Here is a 22,572-nt window from a genome sequence, read left to right on the forward strand (position 1 = left end):
ATTCTGCAAAGGTAGGTCCCAGACAGGTGAAGTGGCTGGGCGGAAGGCGGTCCTGTGGCCAGACCCAGGATCTATGTCAGACTAGCCTCCTCCAAAATTCAGTGCAAAGAGGGAGCGTGGGAGGATCAAACCCTCCTCAGATTAGAATATTCCCTGGAGGAATGGATCGCTGGACAGGATCGCTGAGGAAGGTGGCTAGAAAGACCTCCTCATCTTTAGGTAATGTTCCAGAAAGCACCTGCTCTACCAGGATTAAACAGCGAGGTAGAAACCCATCTGTGCCCAGAGCCCAGGATCTCTCCCCACAAGGGTAAGGGTATTTGTTGGATCTAGGGTTGATTCCCACCTGCTGCCCGGGTAAAAACAGAGGCACAATGACTTGGAAGAATAAGCAGTGCTCAGATAGAAAATGATGAAAGCAAGTGGGGGTCTTTGCCCCCTACCTCTGAAGCCCAAGCCCTCTCCTCACTTGTACAGAGGCCTGGCGGAGGGCCAGGAGTGGGGTACTGAGAAGTGCAATATAAAGCTCTGAGATTTATTGGCTGCTGCTTCTGAATATGGCCATCCTGCTGTGGCCTCTGGGGGGCATTTGTCGATGTAATCAGCCCAGAAAGAGAGTCATTCCGGCCAGGGGTGTAAATCACCCTTCACAAAGCTAGGAGGGAGACATGTGGCCCTAGATAAGGAAGAAGAGATGTGGCCTCTTGTGCCCTTTCCTCCCTTCTCCTGCCCAGGGGGAGCTAGTTCCTGAGCTGTAATGCACTTTAAATGGAGTTTGTGCTTCGCTTTAATCTCTATCTGCCCTGCCAGTCTTCCAGAAGAGCTGTGAAAGTGAACATCTGGCTACTCAGCTTTTGTACAGGGCCTGTTTTCCGCCAGCTCCATACTACCTCCTTATAACTTCTCCTCCAGTAAGATTAGAGAGCTGACCTGGGGACAGATAGCCCCCCACTGTCCACTCCACTCTGGCAATAGTTTCAGAATGGAATTTAAAAGCAAAGGGTAACAACATCAAAATTTTATTTACTTATTTGAGAGATATAGAGAATATGGGTGTATGTGGGGAGGGGTGGAGTGGCGGAGGGAGAGGAAGAGAGAAACTCAAGCAGACTCCGAGAGCTTGGAGCCTGACTCAGGACTTGATCTCATGACCCTGAGATCTGACCTGAGATGAAACCAAGAGTTGGACGCATCACCAACTGCACCACCCATTCACCCTAAAAGGTAACAATTTCAGATGGCTGGGATGCTAGGAAACGGCTCAGAGATGTATGAATCAACAGAGGCGGGAGGGCAAGATGAGGGGTGTCACCTCTGCTCTCCCCCTCCTTCAGCAACCAAGCCTAATCAAGTTTGGCGGCAGAATAGGCTGGGGAAAAAGCATGTGCTCAGAATGCATACTCTAAGTGTCTATTCAGTGCCATCCCTATGGAATGGACAAGGAAGGTAGGAACAAAGTCAAAATGCTAGGCTAAGACCAATGCCCAATTCCACCTGTTAACAGGTCAGCCTTTTTGTGAGAATGAGATGCTGGAGCAACTTTCCATGTGGGCAGTGGAGTGGAGAGCCTGACATCGCTAGGCCTTGAATGATGATTGGAAACCAGAGGTAGGAGAGGGATGAGGAAGACTCTGCAAATAAATAGGACTCCAACATTTATACTGACAGCTCTTCCAGCACACACTCTCCCTACCAACCATGTCCCCTGTGACTGCCAACACCTGCTAGATAAGCAGCATTGCCTTTGGGAACCTTGTGGATAATGACAAATGAGTCTGTCCTTTCTACAAAGACGATGCTGTCATTCAGTTCAATGTCTTTTGAGACTGGTTATGGGTTTAACTTTGTACCAGGTGCAACAATGATTAAGACACAAATCCTGCTCTGGGAGGCTTTGCAATCCACTGATTGGGTTCAACAGTCTAAAACCTTGCATCTTACTCCACCTTCATTTGTAGTCATGGTTTTCTGCATTCTAGCAAGCCCTCTCTCACTGGAAGCCTTAACTCCTGCTGCTAACCTCACCTAGGATGTTAGCAGTATGGTGAATAGTTAAGAACACAAGCTTTCTAGACTGTCTGGATTCGACTGCCATTTCCAACAAAGGCTAGATGGCCTTGGGCACAGCACTTAATTTTCCTGTGCTTCAGTTTCTTCATAGGTAAAATTAATAACAGCATCTATTTGATGGAACAGTTGTGAGGATTATACAAATATACATAGTGCCTGGCACAGAGCAAGCGCTGAATAAATGGTATCATTTCCAGGGGGCACGCAGGAGTTAATTTTTCTGTGATCTTGGCCTGCCCCCAACCACCAGACTTGCTGCTTTGGAGCTATAGGCTATAGTACCTCTATAGTACCTCTTTCCTTTGCTAGTGGGCCAGACTGCTTATAGGGATGGGGGAAAAAAGGGAGAATCATTTCCTACCTTGTCAGTCTCTTGAGGGCAGGGACAGTGTCATAATTGAATACCTGTGGTACTTAGAATTGACAACCCCAGATATATGTTTAAGGGAATTGGTGTTTCTTCAACATTTGCCTGAACTGAATGGGGAAAGAGAATCTTCTATACTTCCTCCCAACTTTATATTGATGAGGAAAGGAAAATGTTCCTCCCCTCTCTATGGCAGAGGTCAGCTGGGTCCTGAGCTGAGATCGAAAACCATGTTTTTAGAAAGGTTTCCAACCTTCCTTTCTTGACTTTATGATGAACAAATACAGTCAGTGTTAGTGTAGAGCTAACCGGCTCTGTGCTTCATGCCAAGGTCTCTGGGCTGGGGTCTTAGCCCTTAGCCTCACCTGCTAAGCCCATGCAACCCTTATGGCCCTGACTTCTTAAGAAATCTATAATTGAGGCTCTTATATATTTAACATCTAATACAAGGCCACTCTAGAAAGGCACACTGCTCTTTGATGAGGATTTGGTAACAGTGAATCCATTCAAGGTACAAACACTGGAGCCATACTGCCCATATTCAAATCCCAACACTGTCATCATTAGCTGTGTGATCTTAAAAAGTTACTTAATCCTTGTTTCTCAATTTATCTGTAAAATGTGCACAATAAGTACCTGTGTCACAGAATTATTGTGAAAATTAGCTTATACATATAAAATGAGTTTGTAAAAAGTCTTGCATATAGTAAGCACCTGAAAAATGTTTACTATTATTATTCCTGAAAATAACACGAATCAAATTACATGGCACCTATGCAATGGAAGGATATTACAAGATATTATATAGGAAAATGGTGCCTTTTGGGCAAATACTATTTTTTTCACAAAGCAGATAAACTAATTAAGCCCTAGTTTTCATTTTGCGACTCAGAATTTCCACTTAATTTTTTTAAAAATTTTTATTTATTTATGATAGTCACACAGAGAGAGAGAGAGAGAGAGAGAGAGAGAGGCAGAGACATAGGCAGAGGGAGAAGCAGGCTCCATGCACCAGGAGCCTGATGTGGGATTCGATCCCGGGTCTCCAGGATCACGCCCTGGGCCAAAGGCAGGCGCTAAACCGCTGCACCACCCAGGGATCCCGAATTTCTACTTAATTAAGATTACTGAAATGTGAACCTGTGTAGCAGTCTCTTCCCAGGAGAGGGAGGGGCTTGGTTCTACTTTTCTGAAGAAAATGATCAGGTCATTTCCTAGTGGAAATGACCCACTAGGTTAGGCAATGAATCAGGGGACCCCCTCCTCATACTTGGAGGTGGAAGTGCTTCATTTTTCTCAGGGTGCCTGTTTGGCAGTGGTAAGTATGTGGTAGTGGGATGGAGGAGCAGAATATTCTCCAAATCCACCTAATATGGAAACAGCTTTTCTCTCCTTGCCCCTCAGCCCTGAGCTCTGAGCTCAAAGGCTCCAGGAGAAGGCCAGGTAGCTTCGCTCCAGAAGCTGCTTTAAAGAGTACAGCAGTGCCCTCTGCTGGGTGGCGCACGCACGACAGTTCAGGAGAACCGCACTGGCGAATCTTAAAAACACCAGTCCAGCCACTGCCCTGCTTTCCTCCCACTCACCTAAAAAAGGTCTCCGTGGGACACCTAGCTGCCTCAGTGGCTGAGTGTCTGCCTTTGGCTCAGGTCCTCATCCCGGGGTCCCGGGACCAAGTCCCGCATTGGGCTCCCTGCATGGAGCCTGCTTCTCCCTCTGCTTGTCTCTGCCTCTCTCTCTCTGTGTCTCTCGTGAATAAATAAATAAAATCTTAAACAAAAACAACAACAAAAAGTCTCCCTGCTCCAGAACCTGGGAAGAGGTCACTTTTGTCTCATCTCAGCCAAGCTTCAGAGCCTCTCTGTCCTTTTCTAGTTCTGGGCTATCATTGCTACTAGGTTAATGCAGGACAGTGACAATACTTAGTAAATTCCACTGCCACCCTGGGCTATACGGCTGTATCTCACTACGAAGCCTACTTGCCTTCAAGAACTCTAAGAATGGAAAGCCTGCAATAGTACTGAAGAATGCAGTTTAGGTGGTCTTCCTTAGGGCGACTGCGTGGCTCAATCAGTTAAGCATTTGCTTTGGCTCAGGTCATGATCCCAAGGTTTTGGGATTGAACCCTGAGTCAGGTTCCCTCCTCAGCGAGGATCTTGCTTCTCCCTCTCCCTCTCTCTCTGCCTACTTGTGTTCTCTCTCAAGTAAATAAATAAAATATTTTAAAAATTAAAAGTAAAAGGTCTTCCTTAAGTGCCCTTGCCTGCTACTTTTGTATCCTTTTATTTCTATCTTCAGACAGCACAGATCTCTATTTCCAGCTATCCCAAGTCTTAAGCTTATCTCTGTGAAATGTGAAATGAAGTCAAGGAAAGAGTTGGGAAATGGAAAAAGTCAAAATTCCATTGAGGCTGGAGATAAGGAATCTTTTCAAGCCCAACTCAGATCTATAACCTGCCTTAGAGATGCCAATCACCTTGGTTTTCTGAGCCTAGTTATCAGGCTGCTGAGTGTGAGGCACACTTTCAGGTAATTCATACCATAGAAAGGAAAGCTGGGATATTGCTAAAGAATGCAATTGAAACGGTTTTCCTTAAGGGGCACCTGGGTGGTTTAATTGGTGGAATGAGTCCTGCCTCCAGCTCTGCACTGGGCAGGGGGATTCTCTCTCTCTTCCTCTGCCCCTCTTGCACCCCTCTCCCCACCCTACCCCCTACCCTCACTTAAAAAAAAAAGTTTTCCTTAATTCCACGGCAGTGGTTCTCAAGCCTCAGCATACATCAGAATCACTTGAAAAATTTTAAAACCCAGAATTCTGAGCCCTCAGAGGTTTTGATTTAGTAGATCTGCCGTGAGGCCTGAAAATTTACATTTGAAAGAAGTTTAGATGATGCCCAGGGTCCAGGGCCCAAACTTTGAGAACCATTGGTCTAGAGAAAAGCATCTTGGTTCCAGCTATAAATCGAGATGGTTATGCCTTTGCTTGAAGGAGTCTAACTTGGTGATCTCTTCCTTGTAAAGATCTTCTAGGAGCGGAGTGGGCCCACACAATCAAATCTCTCCTTTTGCAGTGTTTATTTTCCCATTTATTTTTTTTTATTTTTTTAATTTTTTTTTATTTTCCCATTTAAGAAAAAGGGAGAGAAGGAAACAAAGAAGGCAAGAAAGAAGATGGGCAACTCTCTTATACAGGCAAAAGCCCAGGAAAAGAGCTGGCTGGCCTGCTAGAAGAGAAGTCTAATTAGGAAGAGAATGTAACTACTTCCTGAAGCAACACAAATCTCCATATAATTCAAGGCTACTCTCAGACTCCGTCACCAGCCAGCAGCTCTGCTAAAACCAACCCTCAGGCCTGGAATTTCATTAGCTTGGCAACTTGTTGGTTTGCAGACAATCTTGGGTTTAGCCACATACAACATGGACTCTTTCTGCTCAGGGTTTCTACAGCGTCTTTTGGTGACTCCTAAGCAGCCAACCACTGACCCATTATCATGGGCTCACATCCTTCACCAGTAAGGCAATCTGCTCCTGCAGCTGCCGCTCCCCTTCCCATGCTTTGCTCTGGCTTCGACATCTCAGCAGCTCAGCTTTATGGTCTTGGTGATGCATAGGGCAGTAGCTCCGTGGTTCGCACAGCTCCTGAAAGGTAGGGGACAAAGTAAAGGATGCTCTAGTATCCAGAATTCTGCCTACTATGTATAATAGAGATGCTGTTTGGTGGTGGCTAAGAAGGAGCAGTAATTTCTTCTCAGAGGGCTTTGCAAGCCCTGGAAGTTGCATGCTTAAGTTGGCTCCCCTAAGTCTGAGCTCTCCTATTGCCCCATGTGTCCCATCCTTTACCGTATATTCTGGAAAGAAGTCTCTGTAGCCCCCTTTGAGGATATATAGTTCTGGGTAGTACAATGTAGGATACTGGTTCAGAGCCCTGTCCTCTTCTCTCAGAGAGCGGCACCTTTAGAGAAAACCCAGATGTGGGTGGGGTGGAAAGAAGCAAGGTCAGGATTCCATGGGCCATTCGCTGGGGAGGGGAAGGAAGAATAGACTATGGGTAACCCAACAGACCTCCAGATCTCACTGTTTTTCCAAAACAAGATTCAAGTAGTCATTCTTTCTCCTCCTCATTCCCAATCATTTTTCCTTTTCTGCACCAAACTTTTAAGTTGTAGAAACCTTTTCTTCCACCTCCCTAACCTTTAAACTACAATGCAAAGAATGCATTCATTCATTCCAGTCTCTGTCTGAACTGGTCTGGCTAGGTTCCCTGGTTGTAAGTCCCAATTCAAGATCCATTTCTAACCCCTGCCCTACCCCATTTAGACACTTACATTCGGGGACCCCTCTCTGAGGAGAATTCACAGTGGAACACGATGATTATTCTTTTCTGGGTATCCAGAGGAACAATGGGCTTCTTCAGAAAGAAGGTATACAGTTCTTTCTGACTGTATAAGTTTAAGGCTCCCTGCAGAAGAATTTCAGTATTTTCTTCTTAAGGGCCTGCGGATAGTTTCAACACTTAGAAATAACTAGGATACCATCTTGGGATATTTGGGACAGGAAGTCTAGACTGTAAGCACTTTCAGGGTATAGCTCTAATTAAGTCTCTGTGTCCATCCTCAAAGACTAGCATAGAGCTTGGCATGTAGTAGGTATTCAAATGTTTGTAGAACTGACCACCCCCTCACCCCCAATGTGTAGGAATCATTGTGAGGAATGTTTATGAGTGTCTACAAAGTGCTTCTCAGTCCTTGGATTAATATTTTATTTCCAAGCAGGAGCCCCTGGCTCCAATAGAATAATGGGAGGTTGGTCTAGGAGGGAAAGGAAAAGTAAATTGCTCAAGGTATACAGAATTAGAACAGGAATGAGGATGTGTAGCTCTGATGTGCTCTAAATGTAGAACCTCTTCCCTGGTTCTGGAGTTCATAGGATCTTTGTCCATAGACCCTTCTCATTAAAGAGCTACCTCCAACTCCTCCCCACCAATGGCCTCAATGTAACCTAACCTGGATGTGTCCTCCCAGGTACTCGTATGGATAGCGGCAATCGATGATATAAAACTTCTCAATCAGACTCTGGAACTTCCCTGTCAGTAAGGCAGCCACCTGTATAGAAATGATCGAATACTCTGTTCCTCATCACTCTGGGAGACAAGAGTCAATCACACAGTTCCTGATTTGCATTCCCTTTAGTCACCCAGGATTCCACTCTATCCCCAGTCTCCAAAAGCCCCCTATATTTGAAATGGGGCAATAGTTCATCTCTACCCCTCAGTCAGGAGGATAAAATATAAAATGGTCTTTTGGAGCACCAAAATAGCTGGTATTGCCAAGATACCAGAGAAAACCATATTCAAGGCATTGCAATCAGCCTCTCAGGACACCCAAGGACTTCTGCAGTGGTACAGGTAGCAGGTAGCAATTCTGACTTTGCAAGAAGAAATGGGAAATGGGTTCCCCATGCTCCATCGTAAAGGAAGAAAGCAAGCTCTTCAGAAAAGGATATGGAAGGAAAGGGTTGATATCCTTAAGCTACTTGTAGGAGTGTAACTTGGTTCAACCTTCCAGGAGCTAACTTTGTAAATGCACATGTAATTAACTTTGACTCAGCAATTTCTTTCCCAACATCTTTAGCAAACAGAAACGTATGCAAAGATATGGCACAACAATATTCATCTCAGCCATCATTTTAGGTTATCAAATAGTTAATAGTTAATATCAAATATTAACTATTAAATATTAGTTAGCTTAAGTTATCAAATAATTTTTAAAAGTTACAAATAACTTCAATATTCAAAAATAGCAGTTTGGTTAAATTATACATGTCAATAAAATAGAATATTATATAGTCATTAGAATGATAATATAGTTTTGTTTTAACAATGTAGAAAGATGTTTACAGGGACGCCTGGACGGCCTAGCAGTTAAGTTCTGCTTTAGGCTCAGGGCATGATCCTGGAGTTCAGGGATTGAGTCCCACATCGGGCTCCCTGCATGGAGCCTGCTTCTCCCTCTGCCTGTGTCTCTGCCTCTCTCTCTCTGTCTGTCATGAATAAATAAATAAAATCTAAAAAAAAAAAAGGGCAGCCCGGGTGGCTCAGCGGTTTAGCACTACCTTCGGCCCAGGGTGTGATCCCGGACACCTGGGATCGAGTCCCACGTCAGGCTCCCTGCGTGGAGCCTGCTTCTCCCTCTGCCTGTGTCTCTGCCTGTCTCTCTCTCTCTCTCTCTCTGTCTCTCATTAATAAATAAATAAAAAACCTTTAAAAAATCTAAAAAAAAAAATGTTTACAATGACTCGCTAATAAGCTGACTTTACATGTTACTATACTATTTTTATCAAATATATTCCAGAATAAATTCTGGAAGGCCATAAGGAAAATATTGCTAGTAGTTATCTCTAGCAATGATATTATGGGTAGGGCAACCAAATAATTATTGCACAAACTAGGACACTTTTGAGAGTGAGAGAATACTATTAATAATTACCATGCACTAAAAGGTGTCAATGGGACTAAACCAGGATATAAGGTTGCCAAAAGTTGAGTGATTTTGACTTTTTTACTTCTCTCTCTTCTTTCCTTGCTTTCTTTCCTTTGTAACAATTATTTATCATTTGTTGAATTAAAAACAAAGGCAAAAGAATGGGATAAATAGGAGTTCTTCAATACAGCTTCAGATGAATGAGGAACCTAATGTAAGTGAACACAGTGAAATACAATGGAAGTGGGGATTTTAGGGACAGAACAGACCAGATGGTAGCTTATGTAACCAGTTACCATCTCCAGAAATCTGCTTACTGTTTCTGGGTTGATGTACTTCAGATCTTGGTGTCTCCCTGACACGGTTGGCAACACACATACCTAGAAATACCGAAAAACTGAAATAACAGCAAGTTTTCTATACCTCAGTTTGAGATCAAAGACCCATATATTGTTCTTCATTTGTGGGATTTTACATGAGCCGCCTGGGTGGCTCAGTCAGTTGAGCTTCCGACTCTTGATTTCAGCTCAAGTAATGATCTCAGGGTCGTTACATACAGAGAACTCTGAGAAAGGCTCCACGCTGGGAGTGGAACCTGCTTAAGATTCTTTCTCTTTCCCTCTCCCTCTGCCACTACCCACCCCCAAAGATAAATAAATAAAAAACAAAAACAAAAACAGATGCCTTCAAAAGAACCAATGGGAAAAAAAAATCATTGACATGAAAAGATGTTCCTGATACATTAAATGATGGGGGAAACAGTATAACAAAACAGTATAACAAAATCATTTTTTTGTGAGAAAATAAAAAAATGTATTTGGGTATGTGCATGTGTGTTTGTGAAAATACATAGGAAAAGTCTGGAGGTATTTTACATATACCAAGATGTTAAAAGCAATAATATTTTTATAAGATTTGAGGGCAGCCCAGGTGGCTCAGCGGTTTAGCGATGCCTTCAACCCATGGCGTGATCCTGGAGACCCAGGATCGAGTCCTACGTCGGGCTCCCTGCATGGAGCCTGCTTCTCCCTCTGCCTGTGTCTCTGTCTCTGTCTCTCTCTGTGTCTCTCATAAATAAATAAATAAAATCTTTAAAGTATATATATTTTTATAAGATTTGAGGTATATTTCATTTTCTACTCTTTCTGTAATGACCAGATATTATTTACATAATTTTAAAAGATATTTTTAAAAAGAAAAAAGTAAAAAAAACGTAAAAAGCCTTATACTTTCCCACTGCTCTGGATTTTCCCAGAATGAATAGAAATACTTTTTCACTGGAGAGGCTTAGGATCTAAATCTTCCACCATAGCATCTTCAGTTTATCAAATAGTACTTGGTGAGGATGCATATTATACCTACCATCCTCTTCAAGAAAAGAAAAAAAGACTAAGATCCAAAATGACTCAATGGAATATAAGATGAATGTAACCAAACTCACCTTGGAGAAATCACCAATCAGAGATCCCTGGTAAGAATCTTCCTCCAGCATCTGAATGATATTAATGTCACAGAGAGAAACTGTCTTCTTTAGACCTAAGCCCTGAGAATGACAAGATTTCCCCCAACCCCATTTCTCATGTTAGAGGTTTAAAAACCAAGAGACAGAAGGAGTGGAGATTTATTAAAAATATGCATACCCTTTGGAAAAAAAAATATGCACACACATTGATCAAATATTTCCATTTGTTTTCCTAGGGAAATATAAATATGCACAAAGATCTGGCTGTAAAAATGGATATGCCAGCAAGTTTATAATAGAGAAAGATTACTAATAAATAACAGGTTCTTGGTTAAACAAATCATATTTAATACATTATATGGTATACACATATGCAAAAAAAGTTATGCTGTAGCTTGACAAGAAAATAAGTTCATGATATCCTTAAGAAAGTGAGAAAATGAGTGCTTTGTGACCCTACTCTAATAAAAGAAAAAAATCTACATCAAAGAGACTAGAGGAATATATTTACCAAGTGTTGAAAGTAATTAACTCTGGCCTATGGGATTGCAAGCATTTCACAAGAGCTTCTTTTGTTTATGTGCATTTCTACACTGCCATACGCTGATTTTATTATATAGTATCTAGGGTTTTTTTTAAGGAGGGATAGGGAATAATGGCTAAATTTTTCAGAAGTTACCTCCCACCAAACCAGTGTGTTCCATGATGCTGTTTCTGTCAGAATACAGGTAAAACAGCATTAAAAAATTTACATTTCTCTGTGTCCTCTCAATCTCATAAAAGAAGGTTGGGAAGACAGTATGCCAACATCATTTCCAGAAATATAAGAGATATTTAATGTTAAATATTTTATATAGGGGTGCAGATGTGGAAAAGAAAAGACATAAAGAACAAAGAGATATAAATTAATGAGAAAGAAGATAAGACATCGTAAAGCAATCCTCATACCAAAAAAGCACAGAACACAACAAGGTAGAGGATTAAGTTGATTCTCATCTTTTTTTTTTATTTAAAGATTAAAAAAATTTTTTTATTTACTTATTCATAGAGACACACAGAGAGAGGCAGAGACGCAGGAAAGGGAGAAGCAGGCTCCATGTAGGGAGCCTGGGACCACACCCTGAGCCAAAGGCAGATGCCCAATGGCTGAGCCACCCAGGTGTCCCAAACAGATTTTCATCTTAAAAGAGCTTACCTTCCCGAGCTCTTTGTGGCTAGAACAAGACTCCTTTTTGTCTTTATGTGATTTTGGGCTGTCCTTGAATTTTACAGTCCGCTTCAGTCTTGGCCTGTTCAAATTCTCTGGCAACGAAGGGGAGCGATACAAGGAGCTTCTATTCAGAGATGCCTGTATGGGAATATCAACCCCATATGTTCTTACTCCTCTTCAGGCCTGCAGCATGAACATTTCCTGCAAACTTGTTAGAAATGAAGAATCCTAGATGTTGAGCCTCACCCCAGACCTACTGAATTAAAATCTGCATTTTAGCAAGCTGCCCTGGCGATTTCTAGCAACACTCAACTTTGATAGGCAAAACCTTAGGTAAGGAACCACTCTTCCCTACCTCATTAACATCTTTCTCCTCAGGGTGTGTGATGTTCCATCTCCCCAAGATGTATTAACTCTAGCCAAATCAAATTCACCACCTGACCATCTTATATGTACCAATTCTTATAGGAGAAAGCAAATGCAAGCTCAGTTCCTCCAGTCAAGTGAAAACCAAACAAACCAACCTAATCCCACAGTCTCTCTATGGGATCCTAAGACTCTGACAATCAAGATTTAAGAACCCCAACAAAATGGAAGATGACAAACCAAAAGGGTCAGTCTAGGTGAAAAAATACTAGGCAGCAAGAGTATGTGTCAGTTTCTTGGGGTAATGGTTTCTTTGAGGGAGAGAGGAAAAAATAACTCAGCTCTCTTATAAAGCAGGTTGTTAATAGGAAAGAAAAATAGCAAAATAAGCATCATGCAAGGGAAAAGGGAACATTAGAATCTGGCATCAGGATGGCCATTATAGGATATTATGAAGCCCATCAGGAAAAAAATGGATTAAATACCATAAAGAACTGGCCTTGGAAGTTACTAACTCAGACTAATGTTCAAGAAGGTGGACCACTATCTCCTTGAAAGCCATGATTTGAGTGTTATAACCAGAGGCAGGGGGATATATTAAATGACCTCTGATAATAACTTTCAAATAATCAAGATTTTTTTTTAATTTTTAAAAAATAATCTCTATTTCCAAAGTGGGTCTCAAACTCATGATCCTAAGATCAAGAGTCCTGTGTTCTATTGACTGAGGCAGTGAGGGATCCCTCAACTAATCCAAAATTCTTATCCTTGTTCCCAGATACCTTCTACCTCTGGCCTACACGAAAACCAAGAATTCCTACTTTATACATTCATCTCACTAACTAATGTGTATTGATTTAGAAGGGGGCTAGATAATAAGAGAGCCATAACTAGAAAACAAATTGATGGTCAATGGTTTCTGGGAGACTAAAATAAAAACATCAATATTTTATTTTATAATAACTTTATCTATTGCAGCATTTGTAACATCCATGGTCCCATCTAAGGGAAACTCCATGGTTCCTAATACCAGCTGAAGGTACAGTTCACATTTTACATTCCAATATTTTATATCTACCTCTTCCCTTGGATCTCTGCCAGTCAACTCCCTATGTCCCCACAACCCTACTCAGAGCCACTGACCAGCCAGTGCTAGTTTGACGCATCCATCCAGTGGCCTAGAACATGTAATAATCTGGGCCAATTAGGTTTCCTCTCCTGGGAGTCTAACTTAGAAAATGGCAAAATAACTAGGCAGCAACAGATGCCAAAGCTTAAAAGGAAGATGCCAAAAGATACAGTCAAGGCTGTGAGGCCAATGATGACTACATGGCTGAAACAAAGTTATAGTGGCAGAAGAGATATGGTGAAAGATTGAGGAACAGGTTACCCAGACCTCTTGACAGATTTCCCTTCAGATAATTTCATTTATACCCTGAGAAGGCAGGAGGAAGCCAGATCAAAATTTCCAATAGGATGGCCTTAGTTGCGATCTTTGTTTCTTTTAACCAAAAGAGCCTCTCTAGAACACACCAAATTCCTAAGCTAAGGGCTCGTTGTAATTTATTTTATTATTTTTTAAAAAAGATTTATTTCTTTATTATTTTGGGGGGGAGGAGCAGATGGAGAGAGAGAATCTTAAGCAGACACCCCACTGAGAGTGGGGCTGAACAAAGGGCTCGATGCCAGGTTGGATCTCATTACCCTGATATCACAACCTAAGCCAAAATCGAGTTGGAAGCTTAACTGACTGAGCCACCCAGGTGCCTCTAAGGGCTCATTTTAAAGAGTCTAATGATTTAGCTAGTAAGGGAAACATATCCATTTTTTATTTTATTTTTTTAAATTTTTTTTATTTACTTATGATAGTCACACAGAGAGAGAGAGAGAGGCAGAGACACAGGCAGAGAGAGAAGCAGGCTCCATGCACGGGGAGCCCGACGCAGAATTCGATCCCGGGACTCCAGGATCGCGCCCTGGGCCAAAGGCAGGTGCCAAACCGCTGCGCCACCCAGGGATCCCCATATCCATTTTTTAGTATTATATCTAAGAAATTGTTACCTAACCCAAGGTCACAGAAATTTTCTATGTTTTTTTCTTCAGATATTTTATAGTTTTAGATTTCATATTCAGGTCTATTAACCATTTTGCACTAATTTCTATACAAGATATAAGGTACGGATTGAGGTTTTTTGTTTTTGTTTTTTATAAAGGTTTCATTTATTTATTCATGAGAGACACACAGAGAGAGAGAGGCAGAGGGAGAAGTAGGCTCCTTGAGGAGAGCCTGATAGTGGACTTGATCCCAGGACCCCAGGATCATGACCTGAGCCAAAGGCAGATGCTCAACCACTGAGCCACCCAGGTGCCCCAAAGTTTTTGTTTTTCATATAGATTGTCAATTGCAGCAGCACAATTTGTTGAAATTGTTTCTCAGTTTAATTGTGTTGTATCTTGGGCTAATTATCAATTGTCCATATATGCATGCGTCTATTTCTCAAGTCTATTCTCTTGCATCAATGCTTTAGGTTTCTGGTAGCTGTTATTATGATAATTAAACTGATAAACAACTTTTTGGGTTTCATATAGTCTAAAGGCAAGAATCCAGAAATAAATAATAGGAGAAAACTACTTTAACAAATAGAAACAGCCACTACTGTTCTGATAGTGTCTTTTTAAAACATGTATATAAAAACAAACAGCAACTTACTGCAAAGAGCATAAATGTTTGGTCATGAAGGGATGATGACAGTGATGATACTGTAGCTTTGTCTAGCGAATTTCCCAGTTCTCAGAAGCAGTGATAGATAGGAGGAACCCAGGACCAGCTGGATTAGATTGCATTCATCATCTATGCATTAGAGACTTTTCTTCTTTAAGGAATCAATAAACACTTTGAATATACGGGAGTTTTAAGGATTGAAAAGGCCAAGAAGAAGAAAAGAAACTTGCTAAGCTCGATTCTACCTGCATATTTTATAAAAAGGTCTAAATGAATAATCATTATTTTGTAAAGTGAGGAGGCATCATCATTTCCTCATGGCCTACACAATCTTCAACACACACAGGCTTGCTTCTGCTTGCACCATACTACTGCTCTTGTCAAGGTTCTCAACAGTCTTCATGTCACCATATCTGACAGTCACTCTTTAGACATAGACCTCTCTGAACTTCATAGTGGCTTCCACTGAGTTGGCTATTGCCTCCTTCATTGGCTTCAATGGCACCTCCCAATTTAGTTTAGTGCTAGTACAGGCAATCCCGAAACTAAACGAACCATGATGCTTCTACCTTTCTGTTGCTCCTTCTCAGTCTTCTTTCTTGGGCCTCCTTACCTGCCAAAACTCTAACAGATGTTGGATTCGTCATGGTTAGGTTCTGGCCCTTTTAAATCCCCTCATTTTTGCCTTACATGATTTTTTCTATCTGTAAATTCAAATTTTCCCTCTATAAAGAAGACTCTCAAATAGCTATTTTCAATAAAAATCATACAAAGTATGCTCTCTGACCACAATGGATTAATCAGAAATTAATAGCAGAAAAAAAGGGGATCCCTGGGTGGCTCAGCAGTTGGGCACCTGCCTTTGGCCCAGGGCGCGATCCTGGAGACCCGGGATCGAATCCCACGTTGGGCTCCCGGTGCATGGAGCCTGCTTCTCCCTCTGCCTGTGTCTCTGCCTCTCTCTCTCTCTGTCTGTGACTATAATAAATAAATAAAAAAAAAAAAAAAAAAAAAAAAAAAAAATGAAGACATGGCACACCAAAACTTACATAAGGATAAAGCTAAAGTAGTATTTACATGAAAACTTACAGCTGCAAAGGCCCATAATAGAAAAAAGAACAACCTGAAGACAATGACCTAACCTTCTATCAAAAAAGAAACTAAGGGACCCCTGGGTGGCTCAGTGGTTGAGCGTCTGGCTTTGGCTCAGGTCAGGTCATGATCCTGGGGTCTCCCTCTGCCTATGTCTCTGCCTCTCTCTCTCTCTGTATGACTATCATAAGTAAATAAAATTAAAAAAAAAAAAAAAAGAAGAACAGAAAAATAAAAAACAATAGAACCAAAAGTTATTATTTGAAAAAGTCAAAAATTGATAAACTTTTAGCTACACTGACCAAGAAAAAAAAGAAGACTCAAATTACTAAAACTAGGAATGAAAGAGAGGACATTACTAGCAATTTTTCAGAAATAAAAAAAAAAAAAGTCTTGAGGGATACTATAAACAACCACATATCAATGAATGAGAAAACTCAGATTAAATGGGCAGATTCCTCAAAAGATAAAAATCAGTGAAAGTGAATCAAGAAGGAACAGAGAGTCCAACTAGATCTACAAAAAGTAGAGGCTGAATTAGTAATTAAAAAATTTCCCACAAAGAAAAGCCCAGGTCACAATGGCTTTACTGGTGAATCTGGCCTAACATTAAAAAAACAAAACACACACACAAAAAATGCCAATTCTATTCCAGAAATTGAAAAAGAATTCTTTCCAAATGATGACATTACACTGATTCAATAAGAAAGACATTACAAGGAAAACAAAACACTAAAAATCAGTATCTCTCATGAACAGAGATACAAAAATTCTCAGTAAAATTTCAGTAAATCAAATCCAATAATATATAAAAAGGAAACTACATCATGACCAAACAAGGTTATCATGGGAATGCAATGTTGTTTTAACATCATAAGATCAGTGTAATTAACCATATTAATAGATTAAAAAAGAAAACTCACATGATCATCTCAGCAGATGCAGAAAAAGCATTTCAGAAAATCTATTATCTGTTCCTGCTAAAATCTCTCAGCAAACTTAGAAGGGAACTTCTTCAGCTTCACAAAGGGTATCTCAAGGAACCTGTCACTACAGGTGCCTAGGTAGCTCAGTTGGTTAGGCAGCTGATTCTTGATCTCAGCTCAAATCTTTCTTTTCTTTTTTCTTTCTTTCCTTTCTTTCTTTCTTTCTTTCTTTCTTTCTTTCTTTCTTTCTTTTCTTTCTTTCTTTCTTTCTTTCTTTCTTTCTTTCTTTCTTTCTTTCTTTCTTTCTTTCTTTCTTCTTTCTCTTTCTTTCTTTCTTTCTTTCTTTCTTTCTTTCTTTCTTTCTTTCTTAATATTTTACTTATTTACTCACAAGAGACACACAGAGAGAGGCAGAGACACAGGCAGAGGGAGAAGCAGGTTCCCTGTGGGGAGATCAATGTGGGACTTGATCCCAGGACCCTGGAGTCACGACCTAAGCCAAAGGCAGACACTCAACCACTAAGTCACCCAGGTGCCCTCAGCTCAGGTCTTGATCTCAGGGTTATGAGTTTGAGCGTTGGGCTCCATGCTAGGCATGGGGCTTACTTTGACAAAAAAAAAATAAAAACAAGGGGTGCCTGGGTGGCTCAGTCAGTTGAGAGTCTGACTCTCGGTTTCAGCTTAAGTCATGGTCTGAGGGTTGTGAAACCGGCCCCGTGTCAGGCTCCCTGCTTAGCCAGGAGTCTGCTTGATTCTTTCCCACCCCCTTCTCCTCTACTCCTCCCCTTGACTCATACTCTTTTGCTTTTTCTCTCTCTCAAATAAATAAATAAAATCTATTAAAAAAAAAAAAAAAGGAAAGAAAGAAACCCATAACTAACATCATATTCAGTGGAGAAAAACTAGATGCTTTTCCCCTAAGATCAGTTACAAGGTAAAGTGTTCTCCATAATTTTTAAGATTGCAAAGGAGTTCTCATACCAAAAAAAATTTGAAAAGTATTAATCTAGGAAAAAGGAGAAAACTGATAATACAAGAGGGAGAAAAAGAGCAGATTACTGCAGGAGCAGGCAAGAGGAGATGCTTCCATGTGACTCAGGGTTTTTGCAAAATCTTTATAATGGCCTACAGTTTCTCCACTGAATATGATGTTAGTTATGGGTTTCTTTCTTTCCTTTTTTTTTTTTTTTAAGATTTTATTTATTTGAGACCTGTCCTGCTACCTGCTCTCTGCCTTCATCTACCACTCTGTACCTGCTCACTTTACTCCAGCCACACTGACCTTCTTGCTGTTCCATGAATATGCCACGCACAGCCCCACTTCTGAAGCATTGCATTTGATCTTCTTTCTGCCTAGAAAAACTCATCCCTTCTGATAACTGTTTGGCTCCCTCACTGCTTCAGAAGTCTGCTCAAATGTCATTCTCAGAGAGGTCTTCTGTAATCTACACAACTTATAAAAAATATCAACTCCCACTATACTCCATCCCAGGCCAGGTGCTCCCTATTCTCTTTAACCTGCTTTTTTACTGTAGTATTTCACCATCTGTCATATTATAAATGTGTTTCTTTCTTTTTTTTTTTTTAAGATTTTACTTATTTATTCATGAGAGACACACAGAGAGAGAGAGAGAGAAGAGAGAGACAGAGACACAGGCAGAGAGAGAAGCAGGCTCCATGCAGGGAGCCCGATGTGGGACTTGATCCCCAGACTCCAGGATCACTCCCTGAGCTGAAGGCAGGCGCTTAACCATTGAGCCACCCAGGCATCCCTGTATTTGTTTCTTTGTTTCCTCCTGACCAGAATATAAGCTGTACAAAAGCCCAGACTTTATCACTACTGTATCTGCATCATTACTGAATGAATGATGGATGGATGGATGGATGGATGAATAGGAGGAAGTGCAGAAGGGGAGGGAGTTCAGATAGGAGAAGGGACACTTTGTTCAGAATAAGAGGGAAGGCAGTTATATGGGTATGAAAGCAGATAGGATGCTATATTTGGTGAGAGAAAAAGGTAGTTTTCTTCTGACTGCTTTTGTCTTCCCTTAGAAATAAAAACACTTCAAATTTCTAAAGTCATCCTTGATCCTATCCTTCCTTCACTGCCTATATCCAACCCATCAAGTCTTGTCTGTTCTGTATTCAAAATACCTTCTAAATTCATCCATTTCTGTCTCTGTAGCCACCACCTTAGTCCAGGCTACAACCAACCCTCCCTGAGACTACCACAATAGCTTCCCATCCTATTCTCACCTGATTCCAACATCTCTCCTCCTTCGAACCCTTAATCCTCTCTAATCCCTTTTTCATCTAGCAATGAGAGGACTTCATAAAACAAACCAGGTCCCATCATTCCTCTGATGAATACCCGCTAATGGCTTCCTAATGCACTTAGAATAAACTCCATACACTCACCATTGCTCTAAGGCCCTGCACAGTCTATCCCCTGCTTACCTCTATCGTCCCACCTCAGGCAACTCTCTCCCTTCCTCACACTGGCTTCCTTGTACACACCAAGATCTACTCAACCTTGGGACCTTTGCACCTACAATATTCCCTCCTCATGGATTGCTCTTGCCTCGAGTCATGCCATATATGTTTCGTGCACAGCTAGCGTGACCAACCCATCTAAATCTGTCTGGGATTTTCCAGTTTCAGCACTGAAAGGCCCAGGTCATGGGAGCCTCCTCAACGGCACACAAATGGGGACAGTTTATCAACCTGTTCTCAGCTAAATATCTCTTGCTCAAAGAGGCCTTTCCTATTTATTCCCACTTAAAGGTCCCCTTTTATTAGTGTTTATCTCAGTCCCCATTTTGTTTCCTTCATTATACTTGGACAATTTGCAATAATTAAATTATCTTGTCTCTTATGGCAGCCATTTGCAATTTGGCTAAAACTGGAGATTTAGTAAAATCTTAAATTAGATGGAAGGCAGCCCTGACTCCTGATAAGGAGGCCAAAGGGGGACAGATATTCCCTTTTCCATTCTCTTATAATCAACCAGATATTCCTGACTGGATTTTGAAACTTGAGGAATAATACAAAAGTATAGGGTTGGCTGAGTCTTTTTTATGGTTGTAGCATCACAGTGGAGAATATAGAGGGTGGCAGCAAATGGTCCAGAGCAATAGAGTCCAGCAACAGGTTGGATTATCTTCTGGGGCAGGGGGCCAGCAATGGTGACACTAACTATTCAGCCAGCAGGTGGTGATATCCCAAGCATGAGGACCCCACAGCAGCATTTGGCCAGGTCTTACCTTGTTTTCCAGCCTTCCTGGTAATTCTGAATTCCTCAATACCCTCCAGAAAATCCCTTTTCTGCTTAAGGTAACTAGAAATCAGTTTGTTTTATTTGCAACCAAGAACTCTAAACTAGAACACTTATCAACTTGACAAATGTGAGTTTGTTGTTTTTGTTGATGTCTCCTTGACAAGCATATGAACTCCAAGAGGACATAAACCTAGTCTGTATTGTTCATCATTGTACTACCCGTGCCTAACACAGGGCCTGACAACCTGCACTTTATAAATATTTTTTAAATGAATGCATCAGAAATCACTAACGTTATACAAATCTCCTTGCTTTGTCAGGTATCTATTTCCACTGAGCATCAAAGTGATAAACTCAATAATGAAAATCCCTACTCCTTTTCTGTTCTAAAACTTACTGCTATGCATATTCATATACAGTATGCCCTCACCTGAAAATGATGTTGTAAGAGTCACAATGCATTAAAATGAGCACATAAGGGGACTTAAGTTTTTTAAACACCAAAAAAAAAAAAAAAAAAAAAAAAAAACCCTCAAAAAAATACCTGAAAGCCAGATGCTTTTCTTCCACATAAACAAAATTTCCAGAGTACTACCTGGAGTTAGTCTATTTTAAACCTACTCTTCTATACTATGTTAAACAACTCAGAATGACGTTTCTAAGATGATAAAAGACCTTTAGGAAGGAAAGAACCAACCATATCCCCTGTACTGATTGTTTCTTAAAAACAGACTAACCACATAAGACAAATTTTCAACAATAGAATTGAAAACAAAAGATTTTCTTTTTAATCAACATTAAATTTAATTACTAGTTAATCCTAGTTGAGATTTGACTATTTCAGCTACATTTTACAAATATGAAGACTAACATATATTCGTAAGAGTCCCACTAAATGTTCGCTTTCCATTGCTCTTTTTTTCCCCAGAAGGCCTAGCAACTTTTCTCATGCTAACTATCCTTAAACTTGCTGTTTTTCCGCATATTATCCTCCATTATCAGCGAGTCCTCAAAAATGTTTGTTTTAGGAAGGTCGCTGTCAATTCTCCCAATACTCATCTTGTCTTTTTCAAATTATACCTTGGTTCTGTTGTCTTCTCACAAATCAATAACATTAAACCAAAACAGGATTTAATACTGCATTATACACCTAGGATTTCAAACTTCAGGGCACGTCAAAATCACTTGGAGGGGTTGTTAAAACAGACTGCTGGGCCCCACCCTCACAGTTTCTGATTTAGGAAGTCTGGGATGGGGCCCAGAAATTTGCATTGCTGAGAAATTCCTATCTGATACAGATGGTGCTTCTCCAGGGACCATACTTTATAGAGGGCTCTAGATCTGACTACCCACTATACTAACACTAACCACACATGGCTATCTGCATTAATTAAAACAAAAAATTTAAAACTTCAGTGTCTAGTGGCATTAGTCACATTTTAAGTGCTCAAAAGCCATAGAGTGGCTACTATATTGGATAAATATAAAGATTTCCATTATCTCAGAAAGTTTTACAGCATAGCAGTGTTCTAGATAATTGATTCACCATCCTTCCTAACACTTCAGTCAATTTAAACTCAGGTATTTAACCTTACCATCTTTACGCAAAAAGCAAATGTTGGGGGCAGCCCGGTGGCTCAGCGGTTTAGTGCGGCCTTCAGCCCAGGGTGTGATACTGGAGACCTGGGATCGAGTCCCACGTCGGGCTCCCTGCATGGAGCCTGCTTCTCCCTCTGCCTGTGTCTCTCTCTCTTTCTCTCTCTGTGTTTCTCATGAATAAATAAATATTAAAAAAAAAAAAAAAAAAAAGCAAATGTTGGGATGCCTGGATGGCTCAGTTGTTTAAGCATCCAACTCTTGATTTCAGCTTAGGTCATGATCTTGGGGTCCTGGGATGGAGCCCTGTGTCAAGCTCCAAGTTTGGTGCAGAGTCTGCTTAGGATTCTCTCTCCCTCTCCTTCTGCCCCTCCCCCTGCTTGCTCTCTCTCTCTCTCAAATAAATAAATAAAATCTAAAAAAGAAAAAGAAAAAAAAAGGGGGCAACCCAGGTGGCTCAGTGGTTTAGCGCCGCCTTCAGCCCAGGGCCTGATCCTGGGGACCCAGGATCCAGTTCCACATCGGGCTCCCTGCATGGAGCCTGCTTCTCCCTCTGCCTGTGTCTCTGCCTCTCTCTCTTTCTCTCTCTGTGTCTCTCATGAATAAATAAATAAAATCTTTTTAAAAAATTGAAAAAAAAGAGAAGGAATGCTCAATGGCCTTGATGTCTTTAGCAAAGTGAAAGTTGCAGTAATCTGATGATTCAGGCGAGAGTGTTAGGTGATGGTCTTGAAGAGTTTGGAGAAAGTTATAATCAACTTCTGGAAGCCACAGAAGGGAATTATTAAAAGGCTAATGAAATGATATTTGTAAGGTTTTATGTAATAGACTGCATGGCATAGTGTGCTATTGCCTAGAAGCAAGATTGGAGACTGGAACTCCCGGGATGATTAAGTTATGGTAGGAGGTTACTAATGGCAGATGAAAAAGGGGTTGACTTAGCATAGGTGATGGTGAAAGTAACAGAGAAGTAGATAATGATGGATCAAAGCCTGGATAAGGAGCCAA

The 22,572-nt window shown here is 41.0% G+C and overlaps 1 protein-coding gene across 15 annotated transcripts in view; it reads right to left on the bottom strand.

Annotated features, from left to right (window-relative positions):
- Positions 1 to 5,497: 5,497 nt before the first annotated feature.
- CDC25C (cell division cycle 25C) overlaps positions 5,498 to 22,572 on the bottom strand; it is a 37,042-nt gene continuing 19,967 nt past the window's right edge. For 13 of the 15 annotated variants that reach the window (XM_038552296.1, XM_038552301.1, XM_038552300.1 and 10 more), the window contains 7 exons: positions 11,571 to 11,723; positions 10,355 to 10,456; positions 9,231 to 9,293; positions 7,438 to 7,536; positions 6,760 to 6,893; positions 6,275 to 6,386; positions 5,498 to 6,073 (listed from right to left, as the gene is read on the bottom strand). In XM_038552296.1, coding sequence (XP_038408224.1) covers positions 5,924 to 6,073; positions 6,275 to 6,386; positions 6,760 to 6,893; positions 7,438 to 7,536; positions 9,231 to 9,293; positions 10,355 to 10,456; positions 11,571 to 11,723 — 813 coding nt within the window. In that variant the 3' untranslated portion in view covers positions 5,498 to 5,923. The remainder of the gene's footprint in view (positions 6,074 to 6,274; positions 6,387 to 6,759; positions 6,894 to 7,437; positions 7,537 to 9,230; positions 9,294 to 10,354; positions 10,457 to 11,570; positions 11,724 to 22,572) is intronic. The other 2 variants (XM_038552304.1, XM_038552307.1) reach the window with 2 other exon arrangements.

Source organism: Canis lupus, chromosome 11, assembly GCF_011100685.1.
Source record: "Canis lupus familiaris isolate Mischka breed German Shepherd chromosome 11, alternate assembly UU_Cfam_GSD_1.0, whole genome shotgun sequence".
Taxonomy (NCBI): domain Eukaryota; kingdom Metazoa; phylum Chordata; class Mammalia; order Carnivora; family Canidae; genus Canis; species Canis lupus.